This window comes from Cyprinodon variegatus, unplaced genomic scaffold (genome assembly GCF_000732505.1).
Source record: "Cyprinodon variegatus isolate N-32 unplaced genomic scaffold, C_variegatus-1.0 Scaffold31, whole genome shotgun sequence".
Lineage (NCBI taxonomy): Eukaryota > Metazoa > Chordata > Actinopteri > Cyprinodontiformes > Cyprinodontidae > Cyprinodon > Cyprinodon variegatus.
This window is the reverse complement of record NW_015150484.1, coordinates 39,216-55,620: the sequence shown is the minus strand read 5'-3', so window position 1 is coordinate 55,620 and position 16,405 is coordinate 39,216. Positions and strand designations below refer to the sequence as shown.

Here is a 16,405-nt window from a genome sequence, read left to right as displayed (position 1 = left end):
GTTTTCAGACCCAGCAAATAAAGTTACAAAAATAGGATCCAGACTTTCTCTAACATTAATGATTCACTCAAAAATTAATAAGTTAAAGTTCAACAAAATAAATTTCTTTTTGGTTGTAATCATGGAATTCTTTGCAGTGTCATATTGAAATAAACGCTAGACCTTTTGGACAAAAGGCATTTGGAAGAACAAAAACAAGCAGTTAGTATATTTAAATTATGATATGCAGCTCTCCAAGTAGCAAGCTGGAAAAAAAAGGCTCCAATATTTATCAAATAGGTTTTTGATAAACATAAGAGCTTAAACAAACTTTGTTCAGAGTTTAAAAAATGTTAGAATCAGCGTTCTAACCCAAAGAAAACAAATGTAATGTAGACCTGTCAATAGTTGGGCATTCCTTTCTGCTGTTTGTCAGTTTTTTCAAAGCCAGGACAAAGTCTCATCGCTGTCTTTCAGCATCTATGTTGTTCTCAGCAATGCCAAAAAACACAGGAGAGTTATCTGTGCAGAATTAAGGCCAAAGAGCAGTCAATGTATCATAAATTCATACATATCCAAAACTATTCTATAATGTCTGCAGCCGCATAGACAGGGGGGAAGTATCCTTTACTCAAAGCAGCGTTCTTCTGATCAATGCACAGTAGCAAAGCTGTTGCTAAAAACAGACAGACTGCTCACCAAAGGAACATTGTCTCTCCTCTCTCGCTCTTATTACTTTTTTTTTTTTTACTGAAGCTCTGAATCTGTGGGTGTGAGGAAGCAAGAAGCAATCTCCTACATTCTTTGTCTTTCACCTTCTCTGTCATTTCCCTGACTCTTTAATGCCATCATTAGCAGAGTTCCTCTGCTTTGCTGCTGGCCAAGAAAGAGTACGTGTGAAGAAACTGCAGGGCGAATACAAGATGGGTGCCTGAATCTTTGATTATAGCTAACATGTCTGGAATTTGATGCATGTGCTTCGCATTTATGCGGGGATGCACATTGCAGCAAATGGAGCTGCATTTAGTAACCCAGGTGTGCACCCACCTGTTTTGAAGCAATAAAACACTAAATGAGAGGCAACAAACTTCCTCACTGAAACAGCAGGTTTAAGACATCAGTCCTCACCATGGATGAACCGTGTTAGCCTACATGGATGAGTAAGACTCTCTGTTTACAAACAACCGTCAGACTACTCTTCATAATCTGCTAGTTACTACTGTGGTCCATCTAAGAATACACAAAGTCCTCACACTACAAACAAGTTTTTTGTTGATTTGTGTCTGGAATTGCAAGCCCAATACACACTTTTGAAACATTTTTTCATGATCTTTTGAGCAAAGCAAACATTTAAAGAATCCTTCTTTGGTGTCCTCGATTTAGTGTAGGCTGCATGCTTTGTTGCATTCTTAAAAAATACCCATTATTCCATCATACATGAATGAATTCGCTCAGTTAAATCCAGAGGTGATGAATGGTAAAATAAAAAAAAGAACTTTTCTTGTGCTGCTAACCGGCTTTTTGTTGATTTATAGTATATATATTATGCTAAATATAAAGAAATTAGTTGAAGAAAAGCCCTGTGGAAATTCAAGAGGTTGGGTGATTGAGTGACTAAATGCCCACAAGAATTTGTGTTTTTTTAAAGATTGACTTAAATGCTTTGAAGTTCATAATGCTTAAAAATAAAGTAAGTGCATAGTTCATATCCTGCAGAATAGAGCATCTTTCTCCATGCTTTTTCTACATCAAGGTTAAATTCTCCTTTAAGAGGCATGCCTACATGAAGGTGAAAAAGGCTTAAAGAAAATGTTCTAATTAAATCCTCTGATAAACAGGGAAAATGAGACACAGTGCAAAGTTTCACTACTTTAGAGTATAAAGTCCCTTTAAAGCAGCAAAAGGCTTGGAGAAACGGAACTTAAGGGATGAAATGTTTGAAGTAAAAATGATTGCATTAATATAAACACAATGAGATGTATCTCACAATATAATAATTGTCTGTCATTAAAAAGGGAGTTGCAATGATGTTATAATGGTGATTAACAATCCATCTCTGTGATAAAAAGAAACAAACCCAAACATGCACAAAATTAGGCCAGCACAATCAACAGCCTCTCTAAACAAACACACAGAGACGAAAGGACTCAGGAATTCAGATCCTGGTTTTGGTCCAGTTTCTCTCTCTTAATCCTCTTCCTTCTGCAATGAGAAACGATTTTGAGGATTTGATCATTGTTTGCAAATTCCTGAAGCCAACTTTTATCAACTTTACTACCCCTTTATTTCACAAAGTTTTTGTTAACTAAAAATACATTTTCTTTTTCTAACGTTACAGACTTTTTTCTGATATATAAAAAATGTATGTATCTCCGTGCTATAATACATTTCAGGCCTGTGAAAAATTTAGTGGCTTAAACCAATTTTGATACTTGACTAACTTAGATAGAACTACTACCACCACTCCAAAAAAACCATAACATAAACATCATTCAGAAAAAGTTGTATACAGTCCATAAAATAAACTCATCTAAATAAACAGGAAGTTGAGATTTACTGCAATGCTGCAATATCATCTCAAAAGTAGAATCCTAAGAAAGGTCTCCATTCAGGTTTTACTACAATATAAATTAAAATCATTAATAATGTTTAAGCTTTATTTACTCGGTTGTCAGATTATCAAACCCTTTTGGGTCTGCAGCATCTGAAATCCACTTTATAAGGGCATGCAATAAATTTGATAAACACAAAAAAAGATAAGAGGGGCAGTTGGCATATCCCTATAAAGTCCAGTGCCAAAGTTGTCTCCAGCTATAACTTATTCTGACAAAATCTCCTAATTTCAAAAAATAAACAAAAAAAAAACATCATATAAATTGTGCACCAACAAGGCTCTTCTTCCTGTTGTCTCGATGTTTTACCCACTCTACATGTCATAACATCTTATTTAACTCAAACAATAAATATGTTCCTATTGTCAGGTATTTTCGCTGAGGCACTAAAAGAAAAAGAAAAGAAAAAGAAAAAAAAAATGCTGATGAACAAGAGGAACTTGGACCAGCTGCTACCGCAGATCTAGAACAGTCTAGAATCCCCCCTTCATCTGTTAGATTATTGAAAAGGCTGTGGTTCAATAGTTCAACTTCATAGCAATGACCAGCCGCTTTGACATCTTTTATACAGGCGTCTGTGCTAACCATGGTACAGAGACTGACCTTGTCAAGGTATTCAATGACATTCATATACATGCAGACTGTGAAACAACCACAGTGCTGGTTTTATTGGACCTCAGTGCAGCATTCAACACTGTTGATCACTTCATTTCTATCGAGGCGTCAGTAAAATGGCGTCAAACTTTATGGTACAGCACTCAACTGGTCTAAATCCTAATTGACAGGCAGAATCTTGTTTGTGTTGGTAGGAAATTAGAGACAACACAAATGACATGTGACATTCCCCAACGATCCATCTTAGGGACCCCTCTATTCAATATATACATGCTCCCCTTAACTCAGATTTTAATAAACAACAACCCACAGCAATGCACTACGATGATTATGAGCACACTCAAGCCCTGTGTAAATGTATAGAAAAAAATTATGCATTAATGTGCCAAACATTTCTTCAGCTGAATCGAAACAAGGGGTACACTTATAGTACACTCTGTAGCACTGTTTCCCTGCAGCAAGAAGGTTCAGGGTTCGATTCCCGGGTTTCTAATGCATGGAGTTTCCATATTCACCCCTTGCATCCGTGGGTTCTTTCTTGGTACTCCGGGTTCCTCTCACAGTTCATAAAAATGACTGTTAGGTTGATTGGCATCTCTAAATTGTCCTTATGTGTCAGTGTGTGTGTGCATGGTTGTATGTCTTTGTAAGTCTCTGTGTTGCCCTACAACAGATCCTGACAGACTAAGCGGGAAAAGATAGATTGATGGATGAATCGAAGCAAAATGTAATGGTATTTGGACCACAGAAAGAGTATTGAAACGTTTAAGCAGCTCAAACTGACAGCAGCCTAGCTTTCTTTCTAATTAAATTACCCTACCATTATTTTACCACTTGGAACACAAGGAGCACTTTTGAGGCATTTAAATTTCATCTCCAGGATTGTGAACATATAACTAGGTTAGATAAACAGGTAAAAATTAACTGGTGAATGTGTGGCATTGATATGCTACAGTCTGGACATATTGTTTCCCCCATTTTTCGATTAGTTAAAAAAAAAAATTTCTACACATAACAGGACAGAGAATGACAGCAGCTTAAACTACTGTAGAAAAGATGTAACTCTGCTTTTACATTTAATTTGATTCATTAGAATTTTTTAGATTTAAAGCCTTATTGTTACGCTATGATAACACATCAATATACCAACCATCTTTAAGTAGAATAATTCCAGTGATATATTCTTTTTATCATTATATCATTTATATCATTTTGTATCAGCATGAAGTGCTGTGAACAAAAACCTCTTTTCCTTTTTTCTATAAGAAACTCAAGGTGTGGAAAAACTCAACTCATCAATTATAGAAAACTAAGGACATTTCATGTATACAGTATCAACTTACAGAAATAATCATGATGTTCACTCTTTACACTTCACTGCAGCCTAACAGGGCCAAAGGAGAGACAAAACTTAAGTGTGCCCACAAATAAATACTTTTAACGTAGTTAAAATTGCAAGTTAAATTCCCTGTTGATGTTGATACATGCTTCAAGCAAAAGTTTCAAATTAAAAGAGGACCCTCACTTTCTAAAACAGAAGCTCTCCATGCATAAGCCTATAATGCATGGCCTTGGGTGCTACCTTAAACCCCTGCAACTGAGATAAAACTGCTGACAAAACATTTAAAGCCATGCTTAGATTGACATGTTTCATTCAAAGATATTATCTGTTCTCTGTTTATTTTAGGATGGTCCTTTTTTCCAGTGCAAGTAAAATCTGAATAATGCTTTTCTGTAGAAATCTTTAGTTAACTGAACCTGTTCCAACATGCAAATAACAGAAAGTTTAAATTAATTAATAAATCCTTTGAATATATGAAACAAGACTGCAGTCCAATGACCAATGATTGGTGCTGACAGATCTATAATCTGTTACAACTTTACTTTGACAGTAAGCTTTTCCAGACATTGCCAATAAGGTCTGAAAGGACAATGCAGAACAAGGAGTTATAGCGGTAAGTTGCCGCCGGCTGGTATCAAGCTAAGTGGGCATGTCAGGCTAGTCCTGTTCTGGCTTCTTGCCTGCACTCTCAGCTGCTTACTCAGTCCCCAGCGTCCTCAATCCTAAATGGATCCAGTTGCTGCTGCTCAGCTTTAGTGGTGGGCTGATCTGACTGTCTAATGAACCCTTTCCCTAATGAGGGGAACCCCCCCTACCCCAAACTCAGCATTTCCTGTGCATGTCTGTTTTTTTTAGTATACTGCTTCCATATTTACCTTCCTTTCAGCCCCACACTGCCTAAAGCTTATTTCTACCTCTTTCTTTAGCACTGGTTTCCATCTATGGGCAGAGACTTGTTCCATAAGTAACTGGATTTGAATTACTCAGACTTAATATGTATTCATGTAATTTGAAATTTGATGCATTGTTTTACAAATGTATTTTACTAAATTGAAACTGAATTAATTTGCTTTGAACATGCATGTTGTTATATTGAAAATTCAATCTGTCTCTTTTTACTTCATTACTCCATTTCTACAATTCAATTAAACATTTCATTTTCTTTGTGCTTGACATCCGGTTCCATTAGTCACAGAGAAATCAAACGCAGATTTCTGAATTCGTAGAATGTGGATGCCATAAACTATGTAAATGAACATTTACTACTTATCAAAGTGGAAACATATTTTATAATGATAGGGCTTTCCCCACTTAATTACAAGCCTGGCAGGCTGGCGGGCTTCTTTTCAAGTGTTTTAAGCGTATGCTTTTTTTGGGACTTTATAGTTGGTGCTTAAGTATGGTCATTAATATCTTCCAATACACATAACTAAAACTCAATTAACTAATGTTAAAAATTTCCAGTCCACATTTCACATTTTTTGACCAAAACACAGAGAGCCGCCGGTGGGCTGCGATAGAGAAATCTAGTGTACCATCGAGCTTATCGACAAATGGACAGCCACAAACTGCTGCTTTAGTATCTTTAGCTAATCACTTCAGGTAACATAATCTTACAGTATAGCCCAAGCCCCTTATTTTTTACATAATGTTATTCATACACGCTGGTTCAACATTTTTTTTATGACATCTGTTAAAGGTATAGTGGAGGATTTTCTTTAGATTTTCAGAAGACTCGCCCTTTCCACTTCAAAAAACAAAAATGCACATTCACAGCCCTGTACCCGCTCCCAAAAGAGCGTGCACGAGCCCACTTCTCCTTGTGCATGCTCTGTTTAAAAGTCGCTGTTTACATTGCTCACACAAGCTAACAGTCCAAAAGATTTGCAATTTTTTCCACTAAGTCAGACTCACCACAGATAAGTGAAAATGGGGACGAGCACTTAGGACGGCCTTACGTAAACATATTACCAGAATGATTGACAATTAGGAGGACCAATTATTTTGATAATCCACTTGGAAAAAGAATATCCTCCACTATACCTTTATGCTCAAGTATGCCAAGTTCCATTAGCCTCGCAAGACCATCCTGATCTTGCAAGCTTTCAAGATTTCACTCGCAAATCAGTCTGGAGACTCTCCGTTAAAGAAAATTTGGAGCCGTTCACCAAACGAACGTCCAATCAGCATTGGCTTTGAGGCGGGTTGAGGTGTGACGCAACGAGAAGCGCGCCAGTTCAGTCTAAAGAACATGGCGGCTTCAGCCGATGAAACTAGCGTTAGCGTGGCTATCAAGCAAGTTTTATCAGAATTACACAGTATTTCTTCACTGAAAGAAGAGCAAAACACGGCTCTGGAGGCTTTTCTCAGAGGAAAAGATGTTTTTGCCGTTCTCCCGACTGGTTTTGGCAAGAGTTTGATCTATCAATTGGCTCCTCTTCGTCGTCGCTCTGTTACGTCATATGCTTCGTTGATCTGATTGATTTATTTGGCCTGTCTATCACCAACATAGGCCAATCAGCTAACTAGTATTTTCGCCCCTTCCCCAAATTACTTCTACGGAAGGTTTCCAGATGGATATGCGGAGCAAATCCATCTGGCGGAGTCAGGTTAAAGTTTCATTGCTTTATCAGAAGATTTCTGTAAAAGAAAGCTTAGCCTAAACTGGTGAATCTATATTTAATTACTCTGTGGCTAAAGGGTCTGATGTTAACACAAATAAACTGAAATTTTTTTAAATCTGAAAATAAGTTATAGAAGTTTAAATTTAATTTCTTTTCAAAGTGATGCATTCAATTTTATTACATGACATTCAGTTGCTGATGGCACAAGTCTTTGCCCATACGGGTCTCTCTTCATTTTCTCATCTCAGTTCCTGTGCACAGTTTTCACACTGTGTACATCTCACTTCGCTCCCTTACTGACAGTCACTCACCAACAGTTTGCCATATCCTTCCTTTTTTCTCCTTGTATCATCAGCTCTATTAAAAGCTCTTTGAGCAACTGTTGAGCAACCAAAATATTTCACCGGGGCAGTTTAAATCCTGAATGTTGTTGGACTGTTAGTAATTAGTCTGCTCTCTCTGCGTGCATCACAAAGCAGCCAAACACAATTCGAAAAAACTGAGAAAGTAATACATGTGAGGTAAGCATGGGCCAGTTACCGGTAGCCCATTAGTACTTTTTTTAAAATAATAACACCTCAAAGAAGTCAGAAAGCCAGTGGCATGTATTGTGATGCCTTTTTTACTTAAAACACTCTCCAAAATTAACAGTCAGCGAATTAGCTGTGATGACTAATATGCGCTAATCCTTTCATTTCTTTATTATTTGTTGAATTCAAAACTGTTATTCATGTCAAGAAAATTGTAACACTTCTGTTTCACTTTTTATAGGATTGTTCCTTTCAAAATAAAAATATAATAATTTGTAAAATTTTTGATTAGCACATCAAACCAAAAATAGCTATTGGCAATGCAACTCCGTTGTTTAAAATCCTTTCAATCAGAGATAATAAGGAGGAGTGGTCAGAGGTTTCTCCAGCTGTTTGGAGGATAGAGTATAAAATTATTATTCCCCTCTGGCACTTGTTGCTGCAGACATAGGTTAGTTTCCACCCATCAAGGTGTCACCCATTAGACCTACTAATGCTACTGTACCATCGGACTTAAAACATACACAGCAGGGCTGGGCATTTGCATTTGTAATCGTAATTAAACAAAACACAATTTTCAAATCACAGAGCGACAGATTTTTAATTACACTATATTTAACATGTAAGACACTAAATTTCTCCCTCCAGCCCTTTAGTTGGTGATTAAATGCTTGAAGTGGGTCTGTCTCCATACAGAAAGATAGAGATGGTAGCACTTAGCATGAAGATCCATCCATGCAAGTAGAATTAAACACTTTTTCACCCAATAGTTACATTAAAGTCCTGTAAAAATAGCTTTCAATAACCCAAAGCCTGAGATGAAACATCTGGAAGCTTGGGGTTAGTGCAAAGGAAAATGGAAATAAAATCACAACTTTTGTAAAAAACAAAATCTCAATTTAGATTTCTGGTAAAATCGTTCAGCCCTAATATGAAGATAGTCTAACATGGATCAATAATTTAACACCATTGCTTTTCAACATAGTTGATTCAATAAAATACATTATACAATTACTAGAAAAGCCAGGAAGATACAGATTTATTTGTTTAGATATGCAAATTATTCCAGCACACACACAGTGTGCTAGAAAGCTTGTGTATGTAGTTATACTGCACATTTACTTCTTTAACTTGTCAAAGCCACCAACAGATTATCAAAGCAAAGACCAACAAATGTTCTTTCTAAATGTGAGTATTTATAGAGAGCGTGAACGATCAAATGATAGCCTATATCGAGAAAGGGAGAAATCGGGATGGATGGATGGATGGATGGATGGATGGATGGATGGATGGATGGATGGATGGATGGATGGATGGATGGATGGATGGATGGATNGGATGGATGGATGGATGGATGGATGGATGGATGGATGGATGGATGGATGGATGGATGGATGGATGGATGGATGGATGGATGGATGGATATTAACCTATTAAAAATTGCTTTGGTTTTTTTATATAATGGTAAAAGAAACAAAATAAATCAGAAAGCAAAGAGAGAAAAGTATGTAAAGGTTTTAAATGGAAAGGAGAAGATTGAAGTACAGGAGATAAAAGAAAGATAACACAAGTCAACACAATGAAGTTTGTCTCTAAAACTGCAAAAAGTGAATTAAAAACTGAGAAACCACAACAACAAACAACATATTCATATATAATAATAACAACAGCTATGACATCAATGTAAAGTAAACAGTACAAGGTAATACCACATGCATTTAGTGGTTACCGTGGACAAACTGAGTGTATTCTTTCAAACACCTGAATGTAAACATGCGTCTGTGCATTTGTGAGGATGTGTCCATAAGGTTTCTCCATATAAATTTTCAATTGTGGCTGTGGGAGCCGACAGACTCGACCTACTAGTACATGAGGACAAGACTAGAGAAATTGTAATCACTGACACCCAACTGCCACCAAGCACAGAGGCCTAGGAGCCGCGCAAAGAACAGCCAGACCTTACCCCACCCTCAGAAAGCAGCAGACCACAGTAACGGGCGACCCCCTGGGAGCCAGAATGCAGAATTCCAAGGAGGCTGCTTCGATACGCCCATAGTCTGCGGCAGCAATCCACTATGCCAGTGAATATCCAGCCATGGACACAGAGACACAAGCTCTGGGAGCACAACACCACCTTGCAGAGAACTGACCAAGCAACTGCACCCAGGCCCTTTGCAAGCAGTCATCAGGGTGAGCCAGCACATACCCTGGGACACAACCCCAGATACCTGGAGCCACTAAAGCAGAAGTGAGCAGAGGCACCAGCCACCAGAGCGGAGTCCGATACGTGGAAGTAGACAAATAATCCCAGAGAGGGTTCAGCTCAAAACTCAATCTGACAAAAAAAATTAAACACAATCATGCTCAGATGCAGATACAACAACTTACTAAACATAAACACCTCAGAAAAACAAACATCATACACCCACTCGCGTTCCTCATACACATTCTGTACCCCAAGGTCCAGGTAGCACCCTTTCTGAGGGGGAACCTGTCCATGGACCAAGAAAATGTTCCTTTATTTCTGGAGGAGAGACAAGCAGACCACCCAACTCTCCACAACAGATGAGCAGCCCAACCACCCTACGGATACCTGAACATTAGCCGAATGACCCAGGCCCAGACGTCAACCCTGGTCCCAACCAGAGACAGGACCAATAAGAGTTTGCACAGTCCATTAGCAAAATATATTGCAACCCTAGCAATGGGCTGTATTTTTACAGCTTTTTCAGGGCAAAGTGGGTAAAGTGTCTTGATCAAAGACATTATTATTGAGAAGGGTGGAGCAGAGACTCAAAAGAGAAACCCACATAATGAACCCCTACTTCCTGAGCCAAGACAAGTCTCATCCTTTATTATTGTATGTGTTATATTCCCTTGTGTTTCTCATGTTTTGTCAGGTCATTCCATGGTGAGCTCCGCGACCTGAACAGAACAAATATAATACTGCTTTTTCCACCTACCAGGCCGTCACAGTTGCTGAGAGCCACGGTGCCCCCTGGCGTGTCTGTGATGTCCCCCACGTACAGACACTCATTGTGCAGAGGCTCGGAGTACCGGATGCTGTCACTGTCGTCGTGCCACTCCATCTTGGCTCCGGGAGCCACCAGCCTGGTGTTTTGGCGCAGGCGCAGGTGAAACTCCCGGCCGAAGACGGTGACATTGTAGTAAAGCCTTTCCTGACTGGCTTGGTGATCTTGGTTCTCCTCGGCTCCTTGAGGTCCTTCCCACTGATTGTTGCCTTCTCCTACCTCCCTCTTCCGGCGCCTACGGGACTGCCCCACTGCCACGCGACCAGCTGAGACGGCATGTGACAGAAAGTGGCCCTCTGCATCCACACTGATCGGCCGTACCAGTCCATAGTCCCCCAGGATGTGCTGAAGGGAGTCTATGAAAGAGGAAAAAACAGAGTTGGATGAGGGAAATAAGCCGGAGAACCTGAGATAGGTGTAAAGAGTAATATTGGATGAAAGCAAAAGGAAAGAAAAGCCAATTGGATGACAGAGAAAAATTACATGGGGGAGGAATGAGGGAAAACTGGAAAAAGAGGTAAAGAAAAAAATTTGGTTTTAAAGTGAGTCAAGTCTGGTCTAAAATTACAAATGTAGAAATTATGGAATTGGAAAATGTTGTTTGCTAGTGTTGATTGTGACCAAAATGCAGAGATAAGGATGACAGGCCAACATTGTGAAGAAAAACATGATTTTAAATATGAGAACAAAAACACAGAAATACAATCAAGCATAAGAAGTGTCAACCATTATAAATACACTTAAATCAATGTCCATTGGATTATGACAAATGGTTTGACAAAAAAGAATGAATTATAGAGGATCTGCTAGTTTCCCCATATTGGCTTTGAAAGTTTAAAAATCAAATTTGTCATGCCTTCACCAAATGCATCACAATTAAAAGAACTAATATCCTCTCTTTTTTTTTTTTTTAATAAAGGATCAAGACTAGAGACCTATACTTTCAAGACACATATCTGAATGCTTTACTGATTCCTTTATTCTTTACTCCACATACAATGTGTTGCTTAAGTAAAAAAAATAATTATTGCTATGGTAAAATAAAACAAATCAGTAAAAATCCAATTTGGTACACCCAACCTCAGAAAACACCAGGAATCCAATTTGGTCAAGAAAGAGCTTGATCAAAAGCCCCAATATACAGACTGGACCACCTAAAAAAAGTTAAAACTAGCAGATTGTAAGGCATCTATGGATTGCAGATTACTAGTAGTCTTACATTTACAATAAGTGTAGTGAAAATTAGTGTTGAAAAATGTAAGATTAATATTTCAGACCAATTCACAACCATTTAATGAAAAATATGTTACTTTAACCTTTTTATCATTGTCACTGTCACTGAATGAAAAGAAAAATAAATAAATACCTAAGATCAAGCTATTATTAATTAAAAGCTCTTTTATTATATTATCAACTGTTAATGTACAATTTGCGTTCTAATCAGTGTTAAACAGAAAAGGAAAATACATGGTTAGAACTTTATTCAGATTCTCCCTAAAACCAAATTTAATTTTACCCAATTATCGAAAACATTTTTAAATAATTAAAAGAAACAAAAGCTGTTAAAGAAGTGAGGAGATAATATCCTTCACTTTATCCTCTTAATGCTGCGTTTTAGACGTGCCTCTCTATGAAGATCCACTCTTTTTTATGTTGACAGACTGTTGCCTGGCAATTTCTGCACATCAATAGTTTGTAGGTGACATCTACCGATTTGCTTTTAGATTTATGTGTAGCTTTTGCCCTCTAATTTACAGGACTGAATAGATACAAGAATAGACATTGGTTAAGAGATGCCTGTAATTAAAGCTTAAAGTTTACCTTTTCGCACTTTGTTGTGTAACTTGATTACAGTTTATTGTAAATCCAGGTAATATACCAAAAACATGCATTTAATCTGATCAAACAAAATAAAATCCAGTAAAAGGAAAATCTATTTAGGTGTAATGTTATCTTTACATATGTAAACCCAATTGTTCTGTGAATGCCTAAGAGATTTATTAATACAAATTAGCAAACGACACAAAGAGTTTTGGGTAAAATAATAAATCAAAAGGTTGTTATGAATCCTGTCCTAATCCTGGAGGAGCTGCTGAGTAATATCAGAGGGAGGAGCAACCTCCTCAGGTGGAAAAATCTGTTTAAAGTTAATATAGAATTCTATAAAGAGTTGCTCATAAAGACATTATGTAAGTTTTTACTGAAGCTATCTTTAAAGTAGCCTTTTTATTTGACCTTATATGACTAAAACATCAATTGATGAGCAGACTGACACCTCAGTAGTTCAGTGCCAATGCATCTCTAAGCCTGTAGCATATTTTCCTCAATTTACTTCAGGTTAGAAGTTCCCGAGCTGTTCAGCGGCTGTAACATCAACTCTGTCCATGTTGAATAGTTCTGACCTAGCAAACAATCGAAGCATTTTGTTCAATATGGATTTTGTGGATATTCAGCAGCAATCAGCAAGTAAAAAAATAAAAAATTGTCAAGTAAAAGTGTGGGCTATGAAAATGAGTAGAAGTTGTGTTTGGGCCACAGGTGGCAGTGTCATTAGAACACTCCATAATGCCTCTTTAAAGAGGTCCAATGTTACAAGAAAGTCAAAATGAATCACAATTAGTCTTACAAAAAGGGAAAACGAAGGCCATGTTGAGAAGGTACACTTGCAGCTTTCCGTCTTATATAAAAACCTTGCTATATATGGTGAAATACTTACACTGTACATCACTCTGAAAACACACAACTCAACTGCAAAACATGGTGGTGGCAGCATAATGTTGTGGGGAGGTTTTTCTTCAGCAGGGACAGAGCAACAACAGCATAAATGGGAAAATGTCTAACTAATATTAAGCCAATTACGGTAAAGAAGGTTAAAATACCACAGATGACCTTAGTCTGCAGCTTCAGGCATTACTTTAGTCTAGAACAGGCATCACCAAACTCGGTCCTCAAGGCCCCCTGTCCTGCAGGTTTTAGAGGTTTCTCTGCTTCAGCACAGCTGGTTATAATGATTGCAGTAGACCCAAAGCCTGTTAATCAGCTTTGAATTAAAATCACCTGTGCTGGAGCAAGGAAACCTCTAAAACCTGCAGGATAGGGGGCCTTGAGGACCGAGTTTTGGGATGCCTGGTCTAGAATAAACATAATAATGAGAATAAGAATAATTAAAATTTATCTCACATTGGAGAAATTTACCTGTGCATTTAACCTATCCCCTTGTGGAGCAGTGGGCTGCCGGCATGGCACACCCAGAGAGCAGCGTGGGGTTAAGGGTCTTTCTCAGAGACCCAGAGTGGCAGTCTGTGGGAGTGGGGCTTGAACTCAGAACCTCTGGGATACAAGTGCAATGCCCTAACCACTAGGCCACCACTCCCCATCAGGACACCTGGCAGTGGGATTGCCGAAATTTGCCCTCAGGATTTCAAGCTGTCCTAACCACTAGGCCGCCACTCCCATTAGATAGCGCAATAATCTAATAATTAAGATAATAGGACATTCATCTCTTAGCGTGACTTAGTGAAATTTCAGATGTAAATCCAATCGAGAATGTATCGCAAGACTTAAACATGCCTGTTTATAGTTATTCTTTATCCTGTCTTGGTTTGAACTATTTTGTAAAGCCAGAATGTGGCATGATCAGAAATAACTACAGGGGTATCTATAGAGTATGTTTGTGGTGGACTGAATGCAAACTCACTGCACAGTTAAACACAATTTTATTAGAAAGAAATTTCCAAAATAATAAGTAATTATCTTACACCCAACAACCATATAGGCCTATATATAACCATGTAGGCCTATATATAGTATATATGTATATATATATATACTTTTGTCTTTGACTATCATGAAATGTACAAATAAGGGGGGGGAAAATCTCCCCTTATTATCATATTTTAATCTCCCCTGAATCCTCCCCTTTCAAACAGAAGCTCAAGCAGAGCCGCTGCCCCACCCATGCTCCTACAGGCGACCCCGACGCTTGGGTGCGTGCGTTTGGAAACGATAGCCTCAGCACTGCGCGCTGAGCTCCTGACACCTTCTGTGCCCTTCCACTGACAACAGGAAACCCAGAGACACATCAAGGCGCTAATTCCAGCATCCTCACGCTGCTTCATTCCTGTCACACTATCCGACTTCAAAAAAAAGGAAAAAACATTCACTGTATGAACTAAACTAACCTAGTAAATGTTTTGAACAGAAAAGAAAACAATTGACTTTGAATAAATTACAGATGCATTGACATGTTATTATTTTTTACAAATATTTGTAGTTATAGTGGCAATACAGGTATGGGCTCACACACCTACACGCGCAAAAAAAACGGAGCCAAGGCCGTTTTATGGTGCCAGTGTCCCCCAGACAGGTGAGCACTCAGGTTAGTCACCACCTCATGTTCCACAGGCGCACACATCATGTAGGCTATAAAGTTTGCAGACTGATAACATCAAACCCACTCTCTTAATTCCTCTTAAACCTCTCCATGTTTGGGGAACAATTTGATGATGGAGTGATCAATAGGCTGACATCCGACTCCCTGCGTCCTGTCACAGGTCGATAGATGCGACAGCGGCCGAATCAGATAACGTTCCGGCTACTTCCCTGCAAAACCTGGCTGTGATCAGTTCATCTGCTTCTTCTCTACAGCAAAGATTGGATCCATTAAATTGGAGGAGCAGTCAGATCCCAGCGCGGCGCGGCGCGCGGGGACCCTCGGAAAGTACACGCACAACAGCGGGACGCACTGAAGTTGCAAATTGTCTTATTTTGTGGGTAAATAAGGCTGAAAAAAGGGTGAAACAAGCAAGAAGAGAACCGGGCGATAAGGAGAGGAGTTTCGGGGGAGCGCTCAGATGAGCCCCGCTGATAAGAGATGAGATCAGATCCGAGTATAAACACTGAGCACGTTTGGTTTTTACTGTACTCACCAACGCTACTGGCGATATAAAGGCCGCTGGTGTGCAGCAAGAAGGCCGGCAGGATAATTAGGACAGTCAATCCTGGCGAGAGAGCCATGACAGCTCCGAACTGCGCAGGTGAGAGAGTGGGACTCCGGGCTCCAGTGTGGTGAAGTTCCCCCGCCTGGCGCGACCAGCCACGCCACGACAGCAACAGCGCAGCAGCCCACAACTAGACTGCCAAGTGCGCCGGGAAAGACGGAGCTCTCCTCCTCTCTCTCCCTATCTCACTCTCTATCTCTCTCTCTCCTTTTTTTTTTTTTTAGCCAAGGTCTCTCACTCTCTCCTCTCTCTCACTCAACTCTTTCCTTTCTTTCCGCTCCACGTCTCTCTCCTCTCCTCCCTGCCGCTCTGACTCTCGCACCGGCCACTGGTTTCCCACCCACAGCCCGTGTGTCTAAGTGTGTGAGATGTTTCACGGAGCGCTGGCCCACTGACAGACAGGCCCGCTGACAGCTCCCTGCTTCATCACACCTCCAGCATGAGAGAGGCCTCGGCCTAAACTCATCTTTTTCTTTTCTTTTCTTTTTTTGTACAACTTATGCGCTCTTTCTAGGATCATAAATAGATGTCAGCGCTCCGCTCCAGCGGTCCCTGATATGCTGCATGCCTTTTTATAAACTTTGAATATTCAGCGAGCCGTCCCAGACTCGCTGAACACCAGCGCCCCTAGTGGCTGCTTAAAGGAAGCCGCTGGGCCCAGGGGCCCAATT

General features: G+C 39.3%; 1 protein-coding gene across 1 annotated transcript in view; it reads right to left on the bottom strand.

The window, feature by feature from the left end:
• The window catches only part of LOC107102010 (A disintegrin and metalloproteinase with thrombospondin motifs 2-like), a 171,963-nt gene extending 156,006 nt beyond the window's left edge, over window positions 1-15,957 (bottom strand). Inside the window, exons 1-2 of the mRNA XM_015401145.1 lie at window positions 15,663-15,957; window positions 10,666-11,090 (exon numbers count right to left, since the gene is read on the bottom strand). Coding sequence (XP_015256631.1) covers window positions 10,666-11,090; window positions 15,663-15,750 — 513 coding nt within the window. The 5' untranslated portion in view covers window positions 15,751-15,957. The remainder of the gene's footprint in view (window positions 1-10,665; window positions 11,091-15,662) is intronic.
• Between the last annotated feature and the right edge of the window lie 448 nt (window positions 15,958-16,405).